Source organism: Motacilla alba, chromosome Z, assembly GCF_015832195.1.
Source record: "Motacilla alba alba isolate MOTALB_02 chromosome Z, Motacilla_alba_V1.0_pri, whole genome shotgun sequence".
NCBI classification, from domain to species: Eukaryota; Metazoa; Chordata; class Aves; order Passeriformes; family Motacillidae; genus Motacilla; species Motacilla alba.
In genome coordinates, this window is record NC_052046.1 from 33,295,630 (window position 1) to 33,315,500 (window position 19,871).

Sequence of the window (19,871 nt, forward strand, 5' to 3'; positions counted from 1 at the left end):
AATTTCACTTTTCAATGTCTAATGGTTTTGAGGACCTCCAAGAAAACAGCCTAAGCTCTGTCAAAACCTTGCAAAGGAAACAGTGCTCTGTTTTCACAGGCTCTGGGAGAAAGAAAGAATCACTGTAACTGTACTGATTCTCTGGCTCCCAATATAATTTTAGGAGCTTTATTGCTGACTAAGTTCATTGATTCTTTCCAGTCGAATGAGAGTTTTCAGTATTGGGCCCTTACTTGTAACTCCTTCCTATTATATATATTTTCAAGGATTTGCATTTACCAGTCAACAGGTGTGAGAGTCTTTTTTCTGGGTTATTCAGCTTTGATAATTTGCCTCTCTGTTCTTAAATATCTTTTCATTTTTAGTCTGGTTTCTTTCACAGTCTTTCTGAAGAGTAACCCTAGAGCCTAGATTGGTAACATTTTTCTCATCATGCTCCACGTAGAAAAGTCTGGAGAAAACTACTTCAGTCTGCTGCCTCCTCCTGGTCTTCTGCTACCAGGGCTGCAGGAGGGCAGGGTACTGAGCAGGGTGGAAATAACAGTGTTAAACAAAAATGTCTCCATTGCAGAATGACTTGTGGCTGGAGCACCACAACTTTCTTTGTCCTATCACTGGACCTGTCAGGAGAGTGCAAAACCGCACTCAGGGAAAGCCCTGTGATGTCAATGGGTACTGCAAGAGCACTGATACTTTACAGATCTGTTTACATGTATTCAAGTTCCCAGCTTCATGTGTGGAGTTTTTTTTCTGCTCTTTGTATTCCTCTCATTGCCCTGGTGTTGAGTAACACTGTTGCATTACATGAAATTCTTTCCTATTCCAGGACCTCCGCGGGCTAATGTCAAAACAAACCACAGAGACTTGACTTTAAAAAAAGTAATTTTATGAAGTCCACATAATCAGCAGGGCATTGCTTTCATGACACTTTCTGGAATAAGGCCCCAATCCTCCAACTGCTTACACAGATGCTTGATTTCACACACGGGCAGTCCCATAGAGATCAATGGGACTACAACATGTGCAGAAGTGTTTGCTGGACTGAGGTCTAAGTGAGAGATGAAGCCTTTCACCTAGCACAGACAGTTCAAACCAATGTTTATAGTTTCATATGCCATAATCCTTTGAGAAACATTAAAACTAAATAGCTTCTAATATTATTTGGCAAGTATTCTCTTTTATAAAATTTGCTAGATGATGCCTGCTAGATTAAAGAGAAAAACATTGAGTAGATATTATAAGAAGTACGCTCTGTATCAGATATGGTTAATTTTAGAAAATTGCTTTGCATTGTGTGAACAGCTAAAGAAGACCATTGGCTGTCAGGATATATTTCTGTGCTTTTTCATAGAGGGATTGCATCCAGTTGGACAAAAGTTTTCCTTCGACTTTAACTAGTGACACCTCCTGATATTCCTCCTTGCTCATTCATTTCAAATTTCTATTCTGTCAACTGCTTTGGAAAACTTGATGATACTTCTCAGTATAAAAAAATTGCATGTAATACAAATACTCCAACAAAGAAAAATCATTCTTTGAATGGGCTGTTGTATTTTCTACATGGCAAGGAGATACCATCAATTATTATTATAAAAATAGGAGCACTTCGAAACAAGTAACTAGTTATTGACATGGATTTATTTCATATAGACATGAAGACCACAGTAACTGGCTTTAATTTTCTACATAATAATAAACCAAGGCATTCTTATCTCCTCCTAAGACAACAAGCTTGAATGTTATCTGGAACATATTTATATTTTTGATTATGGGCTGTCTGCCCATAAATAACCTGAAAACATACTTTAACTGGTAAAGCAAATCAATTAGTCTTATCAAGAAACAGTGGAACATATGAGAAGAATTTATAACTAATGTCTTTCTGAAATAATGACCATGCAATTGAACAGGGAACCTGTCCAAACATTTCCACTTATAGCAGAGTGGGGTTGATGACATGTATACTATTATTGTTGCATACCAGTTTTACATGTATGTCACTATGGGACACGAAAGAACACAAACGCACACTGCTGTTCTCAAGGTGATGAAAAAAGGGAATGTTTATTTTCTGACTCTAACATTTATAGTTTTCCAAAAGTGACACTGGATTGGAGAGTGACAGTGCTACCTCTCCAATGACACCGGATAAACCAACAGTCCATCAAATTTCTCTTCCTCCATAAAGGAATGCCAAACAATGTTATTTACAGAAAGTGTGTGAGAAAGTTCATTACAAGAATGTAAACATCAGAAGGCTTAGAAAATCTTAAAAAATCAGAGCAACACATGTATAAATGATTATTAGAGATACAATAATATTTATTAGGCATCAAAACTGAATTTATCAGAATGTGATGAATATTGTCTTTATTTGGGTGGTTCAGTCTGTTCGCTGTACAGGTAATCTAAAAGATAGCACATTATTTGCAAAATATTTCAATGTTTGAAATGTGGTTTTTGCAAAAGATGTGATTATATAATATTACTATTGTCATAAATCAACATCAGCTTTTCTTTTTTTTAAACTGTGTTTGGAGAGTTTTCCATGCATTTTACTTTGTCTCTGAGCTGCATTATATTTCATTTTTCATTTATACAGTGGGACTAAAGGAAAAGCTTGCTGAATACCCTTACTTGGTTATCAAGTTAGTGAAAGAAGTGAGAAAGAAGTTATGGTCACATGCATGATTGTTTCATTCAGTGAAAGGAGAAGACACTTAGAAGGGCCCTCCTGTTCTAAAGCACATGCCCAGCTCCTAATATTAAGGCATTAAAAGTCTAAAAGCATTCATTCTTTGAACACTTGTTGCTATCAATATGAACCCAGTTGTATTTTGATTTTCAGCCTAAACTATACTCCTTAAATGTAATATTTTCAACAAATTGTTAGTATCTTCTCTCTTTCAGCTCATGCAGCATCTTCTGAATGTTTCCAACTTTCTAGATAATGAGGTTCTTTGGCAGTGTGCTGATTTCAAAGCCAGCTGCTAGGCACCTGTACACTACACAAAATCCAACCTGAATGAGTAAATTATCAAGTCATGCACAATCCAGTATGCTTTCAGTTTGACATTATTAGAAGCTCTAACAAATAAATAATGTATATGTGTCATAATAAACTCTGGAGTTCATCAGCATTTTGCTTAACAATGACTGCCTTAAGCAAGTCAAATCACTGAATTTTATTGTTCACTTATCTAAGTTTCAGGGCTTTTCAGGAAAGAGACAGCTACTTCTTCATCTTTATGGGAGACGTAACCAGCCTTATAATTTTTTCTGTTGGCTATAGAGCGGTCTTCTACCAGTAATGCCACTTAACACTCTTCCCTCGTCTAAGAAAGCCTACATGTATTCAACTTTACTCACAGTACTAGTTTATTGCAGACAATGAGTAAAATGCTGCAGAGTGAATTTAAAAAAAAAAAAGTTCAATGAAGATATGGCAGTTTCCTTAAAAGAGGATGATGCTGATGACAGGATTGAGTGTTTATGGGTAAGAACAAAGAGGAAGGCCAATATAGCAGATATTCTGGTGAGAGTATGTTTTAGACCATCCAGACAAGATGAAGAGGCAGGTGAAAGATCCCATAAGCAGCTGGGAGAAATCTCATGATTGTCACCCCTTGATCTCCTGGAAGACCTCAATTCAGCCAATGTTTGTGAAAATGGAACAGTGTAGAGGGGAAAAAAATCCAGGATGATTGTGGAGTGTGTTGAAGAGAATTTCCTGACACAGATGGTGAGGGAGTCGGCTATGGAATATGCCATGTAGTTTGTGAAGAGAGAAGGACTTACAGGTTATGTGATAGTCAGAGGCTGTCATGAGCACAACAATCACAAAATGATAGAGTTTTCAAATCTCAGAGATGTAAGGAGGAAGATCAGCAGAGCTGCCATCTTGGGCTTCTAGAAAGAAGACTCTGGCCTGTTTAGGGGACTGGCTGACAGAGTCCCTTGGGAGGCAGTCTTGAAAGGCAAGGAGTCCAGGAAGGTTGGATGTGCCTTAAGAAGGAAATCTTAAAGGAACAGGAGCAGGCTGCCCACATATGTTAAAAGATGAATTGGTGGGGAAGAAGATTAGCCTAGTCAAACAGAGAACTTTGGCTGGAAGTTAGGGTAAAAAAGTGAGTTTGTGACCTTTGGAAGAAAGGGGCAGGCAACTTCAGAGGATGTCATGAAGTTACGCAGCGAAAAAATTAGAAGGGCCAAAGCCCAAGTAGAACTTACCTGCTGGAAAAGAAAATAAGAAAGGTTTCTATAAATTGTGTAGCAATGTAAGGCAGGCCAAGTAGAATCCCTTTGGTGGATACATGAGGAAACAGGGACAAAAGATGAGGAAAAAGCTAAGGTACCTTCTTTGTCCCAGTCTTTAATAGTAAGACCAGTTCTTCTCTGAGTAACCAGTCCTCTGTGCTGTAAGATAGGTGAGGGAAGCGGAATGAAGCCCCTGTAATCAAGACAAAAGTTGTAAGAGATCTGCTCTGTTTGGACATACACAAACCTGTGGGGTCAGATGGGATTGACACAAGTCTTGAGGAGCTGGGAGAAGAGCTCACTAAGCTATTTTCAATCATTTATAAGTGGCCATGGCTCATCAGGGAGGTTCCAGTTGACCAGAGGTCAGCAGATGTAAAGCCCAGCTACAAGAGGGTCAGGAAGAAGGATGCATGGAACAACAGGCCTGTAAGCATGGTCTTGGTGCCAGAGGAGGTCATGGGGCAAATCATCTTGAGTGCCATCATGCAGACAACCAGGACTGACCACAGTCAGCATGGCTTTACAAAAGGCAGGTCCTGCTTGAATGACCTGGTCTTCTTCTGTGAAAGTGTGACATACTTCAATGATGAGGGAGAGGCAGTAGATATTATCTACCTGTTCTTCAGTGAAGCCTTGACACCATTTCCCTCAGAATTCTGCTGGAAAAACTGGATGCTGGTGGCTTGTACTCTTCAAGTAAAAAACTGAAGCTGGCTGTTTCCAGAGGATAGAGGTTAGTGGGGTTAAATCTAGCTCGTGGCCAGTCACAAGTGCTGTTCCCCAGGGCTCAGTGGTGGGGAACAGCCCTGTTCAATATCTTTATCCATTATATGGATGTGGGGATCAAGAGTACCTTTTGTCAGTCTGCAGACAGATGACACTAATTTACACAGTAGTGTTGATCTGCTGGAAGGTGGTGGATGATAGGCTCTGCAGAGGGAACTGGACAGGCTGGATTGACAGGCTGAGGCCAAGTCTGTGACATCAAACAAGGGCAAGTACCAGCACTTTGGTCACAGCAACCCTACATGATGGGACAGGCTAGGGGCAGAGAGACTGGAAAGATATCTTGGTGAAAAAAGGTCATGGTGGTGCTGGTTGACAGCAGCTGAACATGAGCCAGCTGTGCCCAGGTGGCCAAGAAGGCCAATGGCATCCTGGTTTGTGTCTGCAGTAGTGTGGCCAGCAGCAGGGCAGGGATCGTCCCCCTGTACTCGGCACTGGTGACTCCACACAAGTCCTGTGTCCAGTTCTGGGCCCCTCACTACAAAAAACACATTGAGGTGCTGCAGCACGTCCAGAGAAGGGCAATGAAGCAAGGGAAGCACAAGTCCTGTGAGAAACAGCTGAGGGAGCTGGGGCTCTTTAGTGTGGAGAAAAGGAGGATTGGGGGAATATTGTTGTCTACAACTGTCTGAAAGGAGGTTCTAGGAGTGCGCAAGTTAGGGTTGTCTCCCAAGCAACAAGCAACAGGAAAAGAGTAAACAGCCTCCAACTGTGCCAGAGAAGGTTTAAACTTGGATGTTAGGGAAAAGTTCTTCACCAAGAGGGTTGTCAAGGACTGGAATGGGCTGTTAAGGGAAGTAATAGAGTCACCTTCCCTGGAGGTATATTAAAGAAGTGTAGCTGTGGCACTTAGGGACTTAATGTACGGACTTCAACCCTGCTTGGCTTGGGAGTGCTGGGTTAAGGGTTGGATTCAATGATTTTAAAAGTCTTTTTGCAACCTAAGCAATTCTATGGCTCTATAATTGCACACCTTTTACGGACTGTCAGCTTAATAACCAGGCTTATAACCATTATCCTTTCTGGCATTGTTTTCAACTTCTGTTCAGGTTAGACACCTTTAGAAGATGTATTGTTTTCACATCATGAGCAGGGTCTCACAATAGTGAGATTTGCCTAATGTAGAGCTTATTGAGTTCTGATGTCCAAGTTAGCAAAGAAAAAACTACCAGTGTAACTGTGGCTTGTAGGTTCCTACACTGTTGCAGAAAGGATATAGCTTGTATGGATGCTACTACATCTAACATGTCTGGTTACAACTTTTTTTACCATATTACCAGTAGTTTTGGGTACATCTTTGTTATCTCTGCATTGAAGGCAAAAGTAAATCTTCTTTAGAGAGGAGAAGACTCATAGTTAGAGAATTGGAAATTCTATTATTTTATGCCTGTGATATCAATGGGAATAGCAGTGAACAGCAAACTGCAAGAGTCTCTATAATGATAAGAATTAACTCTTGCATATTTTGTGGTTTTTTTCGCATTTCTTTTGATGTCTTGCAACATAAAACAAATATTCTAATAGCTGCTTTTACAATATAAATGTAGCTGCAAAGAAACATTCTATTTTCAGGATCACTCCATTGCCTGACTGCCTGAAGTGAAAATGAGCGGCCAAATAATTATCTGTTAATACCTTTCTTACCTGAATAAATGGAAAAATAAAATGCAAGAAGAATTTCTAAAGATGTAATAGCAGGCCATGGAAAGAGAACAAGGGAAGGCAACAGATAGGGAGGAATGAACTTCAAAAAACTATTTTTGCTCTTGGTTGCTTCTGTGAAATAAGTTTTTAATTGCTTCATAACTTGGGTTTCTCTGCAGCTGTGCTGCTACATTTGAACTTCTTTAATCTAAAATTTTGTGTCATTTATACCAGAAACTGGAGCAACAGAATTAGATTTGCCCCACTGATCGAAGTGAGCAATACCGACTCTATCAGTACTGAAGTAATTGAAGCTTCTCAGAAGTCTCTTTAGCACTCCATCTTGTCTTTTGATACTGCTTAAATCTTAGATGGTTCATGTTTATATTATTTCTGTTATTTATGTTATGGCTGTTCAGAGATTTGAGACCATCACTTATATGGCATGCAGTGTGCTTTTGAAGTTATGTTATCACTGCCATTGTGTATTGCTCTTATAATTGTCATTAAAGTATCCATGCACTCCAAATAATTATCCTCAACCAATCCAGCCATTAGAAGAGGAACCTGACCTCTATTTATTTCTTGATTATTTAATAAAGTGGTGTTTGCAAGGAAGGGAACAGGAAATGCTGAAGACAGGTATTCTGATGACTATCTTGGAAAATGAAGCAGTTTCTGTTGTATTCTGAAGTCAAAGGATGAAATTCATAGAGGAGAAGTATGTATCACATTCTGAGTCTCTTGATCTGCAACATACCATTAAAATATCTGTAAACAGTCAAGAACCTATTAAGAGGATAATTAACTATAAGGCAGCTGCTAAGGGGGACCATAATGCAAGTCAGATGAAGTGAGTGCAGACCTCTTTTATCAGGTTCCAGTCTGTTCCACAATCTGGTTCATTCCATTACAAAACAAACAAAAAACCACAACAAAACCCAAACCCTTAATACCCAGCAAAATCAACAGTTATCAAGGTCCAGTATGAAGCTTAGGTAACACTTCCAAGTGCAATCAAAGCAGAAAAATGAAACAACTAATTGTGTTTCCACTACTTGGATAAGTGACTGACATGAGATACAGAAAAAATAAATGCAGAGTCTGAAGGGACTTGGAGAAATGGTATTCTATTTTGCCATGAGGCTATTGCAATGTGTGAAAATTTATGCCAGTGTAGAGGATGTAATGATCAAGCGAGGTAGTCAAAGGCTTCCAGTAACATCAGTTTATCACAGGTTTCTGCAGTATTTTCTGTAATAGATAGTACGACTGTTTAAGGACGTATGCATGTGTATAAGAGATATGGGTAAATACGTGTATCCGTTGTCTAATGTAGTGCCTGTGTTCACAGCTTGCGCTACAGGTTTGTTTTTTCTCTGCTATGGCAATTATGGTTTTCTCTCTCACGAGGTTTTCTTCAGGCAGTTATTTCTTCACTGGTTTCCTGATTCAAATAACTGTAAAGTGAATAAGAACTCCTGCATGATGGCAACATGAAAAATATAATAGCCGTATCTGAGTTTTGGGTTTTTTTCCAGATTTTAACCTGTATTGTGCAATTTGACAAACAGATTCAACACAGTATTGCTATTTACCTTCCAAGCCTAGGGCTTCTGTTTCTTTACAGAAGGGTTTACAATCCCATCTTTACAGATGGGTTTTCTTACATCCTGTAAGAACAGGGCTAAGAATGCTGTTGGATAGATTATGACCATCCAGAAATGTCAGTAATATCCTCCTAGGAAAGGAGGGCATGGTGTCACTTGATGCATCAGTACTTGCAGAATTAAGTATTTGAAAATACTTAGTCTTGCAGCACAGTCCTTCCAATTCCAGACCAAGGCCCAGGAAAGATACAGTCCTATGTTTTCATGGCAGATTTTAGTTTTTCATATCATTTAATGACTGTCTATTTATACAAAGCTGTGGGTAGGACCCTGTGTGCCAAGACATGAGTGTCACTACTGATTATGGCAGACCACTTTGTCTTTCCTGTTTCATATCATCTGGGGATTAGGAAGTTATCAGCTCTTTTATTTATGGGAATTGTTTTTGCCTCATGTTAAGACATATATTGTTATGTGAATAAGTAGCATGTAAATGGATAGGTAATAAACACTGCTGAGAATGTTTGCATAGATACTGCCAAAATGTTTTCAGCCAAGTACTGTTAGTTATTAATTTTTCCTTCTCTTCCTTTTTATACACTGATATCCTGTAGAACTTTTCCAATTTCTTCACAGATTTTTATAGATAAGCATATTTTGCTCACATATTCAACATACATTAATATGTTTGCAAAAGAATAGGTCCCTGCTGATAACCAGCATGTTATCATTTATTAAAAAATCAACTTAATCACTGCAATTGGAGTATTTGTTTACTTCTGAGAATTCCTGATTCTCTGACTTTATTCCACTCAGTGCATGTTGGGGTAGCATCTTGCTTATCCAACACAGGAGTATTTGGTCAGGTTCCACCTGGTTCTTGTCACAGACACTGAGGAAAAAAGGATAAGTATTGCGTAGATATTTGATTTCTGTGTCTCTCCTGCTCTTGCAATGGACATGTTCCTCCTGATTGCTCACAGTCCCTCTCAGCCAAAAGCAAAAGCAAGGCTGGTTCCTGATTTTGTGACTCTCCTTTGGTGGAGAAAAAAACCCTAGATTTCTATTCCTATGTATATTTTTGTGTGAACTATAGGAAACCCTCTTTTAAAAAAGTCATCAGTATCAAATATAGTCACACAATTTCTGAGATTATTCTCTTGATATTGAAATAATATTCAAGATTTTTAATCTGTATAGACTAGAAACATTCAATTCAATGTAATAAATATGCTTTCTCTTTAGTTAGAAGAACTAATACTTTCAAGAAGACATCAATTTAGTCTCATACAATTTCAAAAGGAATAACATTTTTGAGAGATATTAAAGGAAATGGTGTTCATAAAGGGGCAAAAGGCATGAAAATGAGATTTATTTCAGATAGGCACCTAACTGTTCAGAGGTATTTGTGAGGTTTGCCAAAGTAATTGTGTAACAAGTAAAACCTTGTGAGATCACACGCATTTACTAGGGTTAGACCTACCTAGATAACATTTTTAAGCAGTCAGGGGGTAGGTATACACGATGCATTTATCTTTTCATTTCAGAATCTCCAGAGCAACTCTATTCTTGACTTCAGAGGAAGAATCCACTTTTGAATAGAAATATATTAGGATTTTTAAAAAAATCACCATGACTGGCTCTCATGTCCTTAGCAGGGATGTCATGTTTAGAAAATAATGATTCCCTCAGGACTGGTTTCTCATTCAGTACTTAAAAAAAATTGTATGTCTCAAGGGAGCTCCAAAAGGCATCATCAACTCCATTTTTCCTCCTAGTCTCATTTGTTTTTGACATTATGAATCCTACAACTCCCTAACATATAATATAAGGCTGCTGAAATATATACTCTTGCTGCAACTGAGATGTGAAGGAAGGGATCCTTGTTTGGGGATTGCTACTGCCCTTGCTTAGATGTCCCAGCCATTTTATTGCACATTTTACATCCAGATTTTCTTGTTTATCTGGCAGTTCATTATTTAAGGCCAGCTTGTCAAAATAGGTTAAATATTCTTTGGGAAACATGGTCACATCTTTGAGACACCACAAATATTTTTAATATGAAAAGATTGGCTTGATAAGAGAAACAAGATAAACTTGCATCCCTTAAAATACTTTTCTGCTTTTTCGTGTATATTTCTAAAAGTATCTGTACACAGATGACAAACTTCATGGCAATAAAGTCCTGGAAAAGCCACCACCAGCAAAGAGACAGACACCAGCAAAGCAGTGAAAATGATTGCTGATGATTTGTTCTAACTACTTGACCTTGTGACATCTCCCCCAGATATATGACCAAGATGGGACACTGCAGCACTTTATCGATGGTGGAGAGCCCAGTAAGTCAAGCTGGATGAGGTATATCCGATGTGCCAGGCACTGTGGGGAGCAGAACTTAACGGTGGTTCAGTACAGGTAAAGTGATTTTTGATTCACCCAGTCACCCAAAATGGGAATGTTTTATCAGACTGTGACCATAAGGAGTACTGCTGCCTTTGATTGCAAAGACAGTGTCAGAGTTTGGAGGATGTGCTCACGTGGGGCAGCACACATGGAGTGAAGCCCCAGGGAGCGAGGGCAGCCCTGTGTCACTTGTGTGACCACCCCACCACAGAGAGCTCTCTGCACTTTCTCAAACAGTCTCATCAGAGGCAAGCCAACCCAAGCAGTTCTCCACCCTTAATAGGGATGTGTGTGATAGGGGAGGGGGAAAAGTGGCACCCAGAGGCATCCTGAGGGTCGGTCACAAGCTGTGTATACACCTCAAGCTTTTTTGTTGAGTGCACCTGCTAGCCAAGACTGCTAGAGCTTGTACCTCTTATGCTGCTGGCTAGAGAAACTCAAAATGCAAAGAAAAATGTAGAGAAATTATGGTACATTTTGCTTTGTACTTGCAGATAGGTCCAGAAAACCCAGACAACACATCACATAAATACATGATCTCAGCCATAAACAAACCTTTTGCCTTAGAATCAGAAGCGACTGTTTGGCCTTATTAAATGTGGTAGGAAGCACATCAAAGAATGACCCAGGCTTGTCAGTTGCAGTGAGCAATGATTTTTGCTGGTTGCTTTAGAGAACAGAGTTTCTTTTATTTAGGAAAAATCTTAAACTTATTTAAACTACCTTTAAAATTAAAAATAAAGCATACAAAAGCAAGCTAAAATGAAATATATAAAATTTGATTATCCCATAGGGATCCAATTTAACAATGGTAAAATTGTTCAATTGCATTTTCAACTTTTTTATTCTCTGGCCAGTTGACTAAACAATGCTGCAGTTAAAAAAATAACAATCCTATTTATACATTACAAATCTTTTATTATATGCTTAGGTATCTGCTATCTATAGCTAAAATACCATATGATTTTAAAGAAACACACTGGATAATGAATAAAGATTGTTGTGATGAAAGAGTATTTTTGTAGGTATCTTGTGGACTATTTCTCTATGTGGTGATGTGTGCGTGCACATATATATATATAAATAAGAAAAAATATATGCGTACATATATATATATATATATGACAAAATGAAATGAAAAGCGAACATGAGAAAGTCATTACACATCTGTCAATATTAAGTGGATTTTACAACTCTCCTTTCATGATGGAGTTTTTACTTAGAGTTCCCTCTGTTGATCTGTTTTCGATTACTTCAGATCTTTATAAAATGAACTACAAAAACATAATTTAAAAAACTGGCATCCATCACCAGTGACTGCATCCAAGTGTAAGAAAATAGAAAAGTTGGACACTGAAAAACCAGCCTAATTTTTATTGTACATGGACGTCCTCCTCACAGAAAGTCAGCTGGTTTAAATTCATTCTGTTATGATTTGTAATATCTAAATGGAATTTTCTTCAAAGTGCTCTTGATTGATTGACCCTTAGCTGAACGTTTTGTTTTTATTTTGAGGCTGACAATAATGTTTGTTGGCATGTGTTCTGCTTCAACTGCGTTGGGACGCCATGAAGCTATCTTTATGAGTCATCCAACCACAATACTAAATACATGTCAGCAAAGGAAATATTATCCAAAAAGGGAAAAATCCCTTTGATGTACTTCAGCATGCAGAGATTTCTGCGAGTTTTGGAAGCTCTGCACACTTGTAAGGGACGGTGTACACTTACACTTTTTTTTCCCTGCCCACTCCAAGCCCCACAGACCACCCATTGCTCAAAAACAGTTCTGCTCTTTCAGCGGCAAAGTGTGTCATTTGGTTTTAGCACATTCATTTGCTGGGCTGCTGTGTTTATGTTAAGGGAAGCCAAACTGAGAGATGAAATGTTACAAGGGTGAAGTACAAAGTAGACTCAATTTTTCTCAAGTTAAGAGATGTCGGTAATTTATAGCATGGCTCTGATTTTCATTTTTATGTAACAGTGGAAAGAATTAACAAAATGCAAAGCTCTGGGAAGAAAGAGAGAGAGAAGAAGAAGAGGAGAAGGAGGAGGAGGGAAGATGAAGGGGAGACACAAAGGGGAGAGTTTTTGTCAGATATTCATAGAAGGCTAAGAAAACCGTTCTGCTTAGCTAGCAGTGCCCTCCTGAGACAGGGTGGCAGTAAGCGAGGAAAATAACAAGATAAATGAAATTTTTGCAGCTGCTAGTAAAATATTGAGAATCTGCACTTTTTTATTGATCTTTATGATCCTGTTGCCAAGAGCCACTTTGCGGTGACAAAATATGTTGACAAGTGCATATCTCACTGCCATGAAAAATGTGGTAGAAGATTCTCCTTATGTCTGCAGTGTTATACAAGGAACAAATTGCATTGCTACAGCCAATTCTTTATATAAAGTCTAAATTTAAGGCCTACCAACCCTAAACACTTTTATCTTGAACTTCAGAATAATGTTTGTAGCAATTCTTCACTCAGAAAACTGGTTGAGGCCTAACTTTTTTTTTTTTTTTTTTTGTCTATAGATGTTTTTCTGCCTTACATAAGAGCTTATAAAAATGGTCATTTCTTGGTACTTTGACTGTATCACTTTGGTATGTAATCCTTCAGCAAGAGTGGACTGTTCTTCTTGTACATATTGAATTTCTATCCATCTCAGAGGAGTGTGTTTTACTGTTCCATGTGAAGCATAAGGGAAAAGCCACTGCAACCTGATAACATTTGTCTTTTATCTTGTGCCTGATTCTAATCTAGCACAGTTTTTGCTGCCATGTAAATGTCTTAACTGCAAAAGTATCACTCTGAAGCTGTTTACATCAGTGCAAGATCAGGATAAGGCTCTTGTTTTTATGCTAAAGACATGAGGATTTTTCCCTTTTCCCCCTCTCTGTTTCTATTTAACAGGTCTAGAAATACCCTGTCTTCCCCCACAGGAACAATGAGATACACACATATGATAACACTGATTTATACATACTAAATCATTGACACTGCCCTCACTTTCCATGTAGAGGAAGATTTTAGTGCTGCATGATCCAATTAATCCCATTTTTTTTCATTTCCCCTAAGTCAAAGTCTGTTTTTCTCAACAACCCAAGGTCTCTCTTTTGATGGTATATTACTGCCATGAAAGGTCATTCCACACTATCTCAAAGGTCTTGCTAAATGTATTTATTAATTTAATTTCTCTTCACAAAAAAGATATTGTCTACCCTAAAATATGTTAACTTTTGCAGATGAAAAATGCAAAGCTGTTTAAATGGCTGTAGTTGCTGATCTGTGTCCACTACTTAGTTGGTTATACTGTATAAGCAAAAAGTGCCATTCAAAAATCCCCCTGAAACACACATTGCAAGAAAATACCTGTGTTTTTATGGTATCTTGGTCCTTCTGGAACCTTAGCATTTAATATATTCTAGATACAACTTGTCTGTAATGGTGTTAGCCTGTGATACAGGAACAAAGTCCTTCTCTAATGACAGATTTGGTTTTAAAACAGTCAGTAGGTTGTTCATTTAGTTATCTGTAGAAATGCTTCCAAAACAACGATTTTCTACTGTAATACCAGGTACTATGAGATAAGAATGCTCTATTCCTAAATTATACCATGTTTTCTTTTTTCTTGATTAGGTCAAATATATTCTACCGGGCTTGTATAGATATTCCCAGGGGCACTGAGCTGTTAGTGTGGTACAATGACAGCTACACATCTTTCTTTGGAATCCCTCTCCAGTGCATTGCACAAGATGAAAATTGTAAGTTCTTTCTTGCATTTCTACCTGTGTAAGCCATAATTCCTCTTTCATGCCTAATCAGATACATCGTAGAGTATTTTAGAGGGGGCTCTGTCCCTGGAACTTCAACACCTGTCTAGATGGAGCTTTGAGCAATCTGTTCTGGTGGTGTCCCTGCCCATGGCAGAGGAGTTGGAGCTAGATGATCTTTAACATGCCCCTTCTAACTAAAACCATTCTATGATTCTTTGATTCTATGGCATTTAATGAAAGTTGCAGTGTATTTAAGGTGAGGCGATACACTTACACTGTGCAAAATTTTGGTATGGTTAGAATCATTGTTCTGTAAAAGTGATTAATTAATGTATTGCAAACAAATTTGTATGTTTCACCCAATTGTTACCAGACCTATCACAAGACACTGTCTTGCCAAAACAGTAATGCATTGCAAGCCCACAGGGCCTCTGTTGGTGATTCTTTTTTTCTATTACCTCTGAGCATGTTGAGAAAAGCTTTGACTGGCTGATTAAAGAGGTTAGATCCTTGTGGTTAAATACTTTTAAAAATACCAACTGAATGTAAGCACCCTGAAATGACAATAAGTCTCTATTCCATCCTGACCATTCCCATTTTAATCCATTCTTTTACCTGTTCTCAACATTTTATTTCTAGTTTGCTAGTGATCCTCACAAAACTAAGCATCAATAGTTACTTTTAACACAGACACAACCTAGTTCTGGATACCTTTGTCTGTAATAGAAAATGGGTGATCCAGGTATATCCTTCAGTTCTACTGCTTTTGTATGAGACTTGATTAGAGCTTGCATCCATTTTGGCAACTAAGTAGTGGAAGAAAACAATAATGGACCCATTGATTTTGGTCTAAAGTAACTCTGTGACTGCCCACACTTAGTAAATGATGTATAAGGTGTATGTTTTTGGTCCTGTACTTGGACACTTAAACAGCATGAACTGCTAGGAAGAACTAGTGTCTTGTAGCAACTTAAATATTGAATCCTGAAGCAATTAAACAGCAAGATAGCAGGGATTAAACTGTTGAAAATAAACATCCTTTCCCATCTTGAATTTTCAATTCTGTTGAGTTTGAGAAAAGTTTAAAAAAATTGAGTTTCTGGCAGAAATATTTACTGATGAAAGCCATGCTCTGGAGTGTACAATATAGACATATTATTTTTTCTTTTAGAAACTGAAGACTACAAAAATTTTATTTGAAAATCATTATGGATAATATCTATAAATATTGTTTCTTGGTATTTCTCTGTGAGATAAACCAGAGTTTCATCCACAGAGACACCGACATGAGTTGATGAAATTAATCTCTGACCACAGAGCCAGCTGCACACTGGTATAGGACTTCAGTCCCACTTAAACTCCCAGAATGTGCCTTCTGCTTATCTTCTGCACAAGGGTATTGTCAGCAGCACAAGTTCCTTAAGTCTTTAGTAGCCTGATCTCATTGCTTCTGTGGACTTTTATGACCAAAAGAAAAGAAAAGAAAAAGGTTTTCTCCTTCTGAGTATATTGAGGAAAAATGTTAGTACAAAAATTGCTCCTGGTACTGAAGAGACATAGAAGATGCATTCTGTGTCTGGAAACGTGTGATAGACAGCTCCATAGATGTAAACCTACTCAGAAATGAGGTTCTCAGATACTACAAAAAAAGAATAGATTAGGAAGGACCTCATTTGACATAAATTAAATATCTTCTAATAGTATAATATTGGAATTGTTATGATTGATCATAGATATTAGAACATAACTCTAAAGCAACTGGCATGACTTAAAATATTATCAGATATTAAGTTGTGGTTGTTTTGGGGATTTTTTTTTTGTTGTTTATATGTTTGTTTGGATTTTTTAAACATGAAATAATATTGGCTGATTCCAGCTTACAACTGAAATTTAATTCTCATGTTTGCTCTTAGAAATCTATCATCATGATTTACCAAAACAGAGTTGTAGTTTCTAATTATCAGTTTAATACATGCCATGTTCGCATTTTTATATATAAACCAATTGTAACTAAATTTGTGTACAGAGACTTATATGTATATAACATATTTAATTTAAAAATTTCCATTAAAATATTAGCTCACAGGCCTGAGTGTGCCAAAATTAGAAAGCATTAGAAATTACTCAATCCAGTGGACTAAATTATGTTTTATTTTTGCATTGTGGTGCGAGCTTTTGTCAGCTGACTATTTTCCACAGGACCCTTGCCTCATTCACTGTATGATCTACATGGTTCTCAAGGTGTGAGGCAGCTGTTCAATATCTTCTATTTGCTTGACCTCCTACCTTACTTATCACAAAACATTCAAATTCAGCACCATATCACTATGTGAAAAACATATTGCATTTGTCGCTGAAATATCTGAGTGCCTCATAAGCCATAGTTAATTGATGATCATAAGACTAGAAACAATTTTCATGGGACTTTAAGACATTTTTATGCCTGTTTTGTAGGTGGGAAACTGATGTACGAAGATCTCTCTGCCTGTACTTTGCAGTGTTTCATGGTGACCTACCTGCCATTAACCCCAGGCATAAGATACATGATGAAGTCCCTGGCTTCTTACTGCATTGGCAGTGTGACTATCTGTGAGATGCAACAGTATAATATCCCTAGAGGCCACCTTTTCGTAGCATAAGGGAATTATTGCTGCAGTAGATATTTAAGCCCTGTTGTATCTCAAGGAGGATCCCAGCAGGGATTTTTTTCTCCCTGTTCTCAAAATTCATGCTTGTCTGTCATATAGCATTCAGGCATGCTGACTGCAACATGCAGAGTCAGGGTATCACAAGTGGTGCAGCTTTTTCTTTCAGATGACAAACCCATAGTGTAATAAAAGTATATCACAGTCAGGCCTCTCTGGGTCCTTTCAGTCTCAGACACTCCCTTGCATGAATTTTCATTTCAGTGTCACAGAATCAGCACCATCCATTCAGATCACTGTCTAATTCAAGCCCTTCTTTTCTTTTTTTTTTCCCCTCTTTTTTTTTTTTTTTTTTTTTTTTTTGTACTTTGTTAAAATAAAATGGTTTTATTGTAGTGTCAAGAAAATGGATGTTGATTTTTTTTTGGTGTCTCCCAAAATTGCATTAGTTTTAAAAAGGCATAAAAAGGATCTTATTTACTTTTCTTGTTTTCTCCCAGTGAATGTCCCTTCGACTGTAATGGAGGCCATGTCCAGACAAGACACCCTACAGCCATTTAATAAAAGTAGCAAACTATCCCCTGCCACTCCACAGCGATCCATAGTATTTCCACAGACTCCGTGTAGCAGAAATTTTTCTCTCCTGGATAAGTCTGGGTCCATCGAGTCAGGATTTAACCAGATCAGTGTCAAAAACCAACGAGTCCTTGCAAGCCCAACTTCAACAAGCCAACTAAATTCTGAGTTCAGTGACTGGCATCTTTGGAAATGTGGGCAATGCTTTAAGACTTTCACCCAGCGGATCCTCTTACAGATGCATGTGTGTACGCAGAACCCCGACAGGTAAAGCCCAGGCGCTCTTTATTTCTGTATCTACTGATAGCCAGATACACTGCTTTCTTCTTGTATCAACCTGTTATCATTTTCAAAATCAAACCATTATTATGAGGAGCCTGTATGAAATAATTCATCTGCAGCTGCGTGAAGTAAGCTGATAAAAACTGTTGCTTGCCTTCATTATTTCTAAAAACATTCAGTGCCTAAATGTGCAGATAAAAGGAAACAGCTAAGGATATAATCTTGTTTTTAGAATGGTTTGGTACATCTGATAGAGGAACAAAATAGAATGAAAATTTATGAATATCATAGACGGGAAAAAATGAGGTCAAGATAATTAAAAGTCTCTCTGTCTTCCAAAGATAATCTAACTTGCTGCTCAGTGGCTGTCACAGTCATTTCAGGGTTCACCTATAGTGTGCAATGTGTATGAACTTAATTAAGTACTAAGAGGTAATGAATTGGAATTTTTTGCTTAGTACTATTTTTCTTCATAGCATGCAAACCCATAAATCGTACAAAGCTGTCAAAAGGAAATACCTACTCCACCAGTGATGTGGAGGAAAACAGATGCCACTTATTCAATAAACTAATATCCACACAGAAGAAAAATGTTGACTAGATACCTCAGAGTCAAAGTTGGTTTGAAAGTTTGTCAATACAGAATTTTATGGCTGTGAACTGAGGATGAAATTTAGCTGAACAAGTGAATTAAAATTTCAGGTACTCTGACCGGTGGCACAGTAAATATAATGGAACCATTATTTATGAATCAAAGCTGGTTTATTTGACAATTTTGATAGCTGGCAGGACAAAAGACCAAAATCAAATTAATTCAATAAAAAAGGCTGCCTGTATTTTGTCTCTTCTTCAGCTGTGCAGATTTGAACATAACAGCTGAATCCCTGAAAGCTTGTTCTAAAAGCAGCATTTAATTGTGAATTAGAGTTGAAAAAACACTACCAAAAAAGTAGCAAAGACTGAGTCTGTGCATGTGTTTGTGTGTATGTCTATGTGTCTTCATGTACTTTGCGTACTATCTACATGTACACATATGTTTGTGTGATTCTATGTGTATGGAGAGAAAAAGTCCATTTTTCCAGAAGAAATGTCAAACATGTAAGGGACTAATTGGATTCCAAGCTAATATTAATAAAAATTAAAAATTGATAATATTGTGAATGTGAACAAGCCCTTTCAACACTTTTCTGGATTTTATGCTTGCCTCAGCAGAAGCAAATGCCTTGCTAAGGGAGCTCTAGGACAAAACTGGTAATTTAGGTGTCACAATGTAGAATATTGGTCCTGAAAGGTCTGCTCTCCTACATTCCGTGGACTTTTGTGTTTCCAGTATTAAAGTATCCTAAGCATACAGTAAAGCATAAAACAGTGCTTCCTGGGAGAGTCTAGAGTCTAAAAAAGGCATTGTGAGACCCTCCACATACTTTTTCAGTGATTCATCCAATCAGCTGTGACACTTACATTTCATCCTTCGCTTGAACCAGTGAAGAAGCAAGCTGTAGATAACAGTTAATGCAAGAAGGGTCTGTCTTAATGGTACTATTCTTCACTCTAAGTGACAGCTAAATATTAATTTTGTCAGAGAAAGAAAATGAGGATAAGTTTGTCTTACCATTAGATCTTTCATTATGGAGGTGAGAGATTAATTTTTTTAAATTAATTTTATTCTTTTTTTATTTATTTCCTCCTAAGCAGCTTGTGTCAAATATTGTCTGAAACACAGACTGAATTTCTGGTCTTCACTCTTAGAAGTGAACGTTCTCATTAGTAGGGTGCTGATTCATGGTGTCTTACCTCTCAGTCCTTCCTGTGCCTACCCAGCCAGCAGCTTCCTCAGAAAAGTTTGGAGCATTGTGGGCTCAGGATACCCTAGGGCATAGTAGGATATCATCTTGCT

The 19,871-nt window shown here is 37.7% G+C and overlaps 1 protein-coding gene across 3 annotated transcripts in view; it reads left to right on the forward strand.

Annotated features, from left to right (window-relative positions):
• PRDM6 (PR/SET domain 6) overlaps positions 1 to 19,871 on the forward strand; it is a 79,916-nt gene that overhangs the window by 39,915 nt on the left and 20,130 nt on the right. For all 3 annotated transcript variants that reach the window (XR_005255460.1, XM_038125323.1, XM_038125324.1), the window contains exons 4-6: positions 10,588 to 10,715; positions 14,335 to 14,459; positions 17,617 to 17,959. Coding sequence is in view for 2 of the 3 variants with exons in the window: in XM_038125323.1 (XP_037981251.1) it covers positions 10,588 to 10,715; positions 14,335 to 14,459; positions 17,617 to 17,959 (596 nt within the window). In the remaining variant the exon portion in view is untranslated. The remainder of the gene's footprint in view (positions 1 to 10,587; positions 10,716 to 14,334; positions 14,460 to 17,616; positions 17,960 to 19,871) is intronic.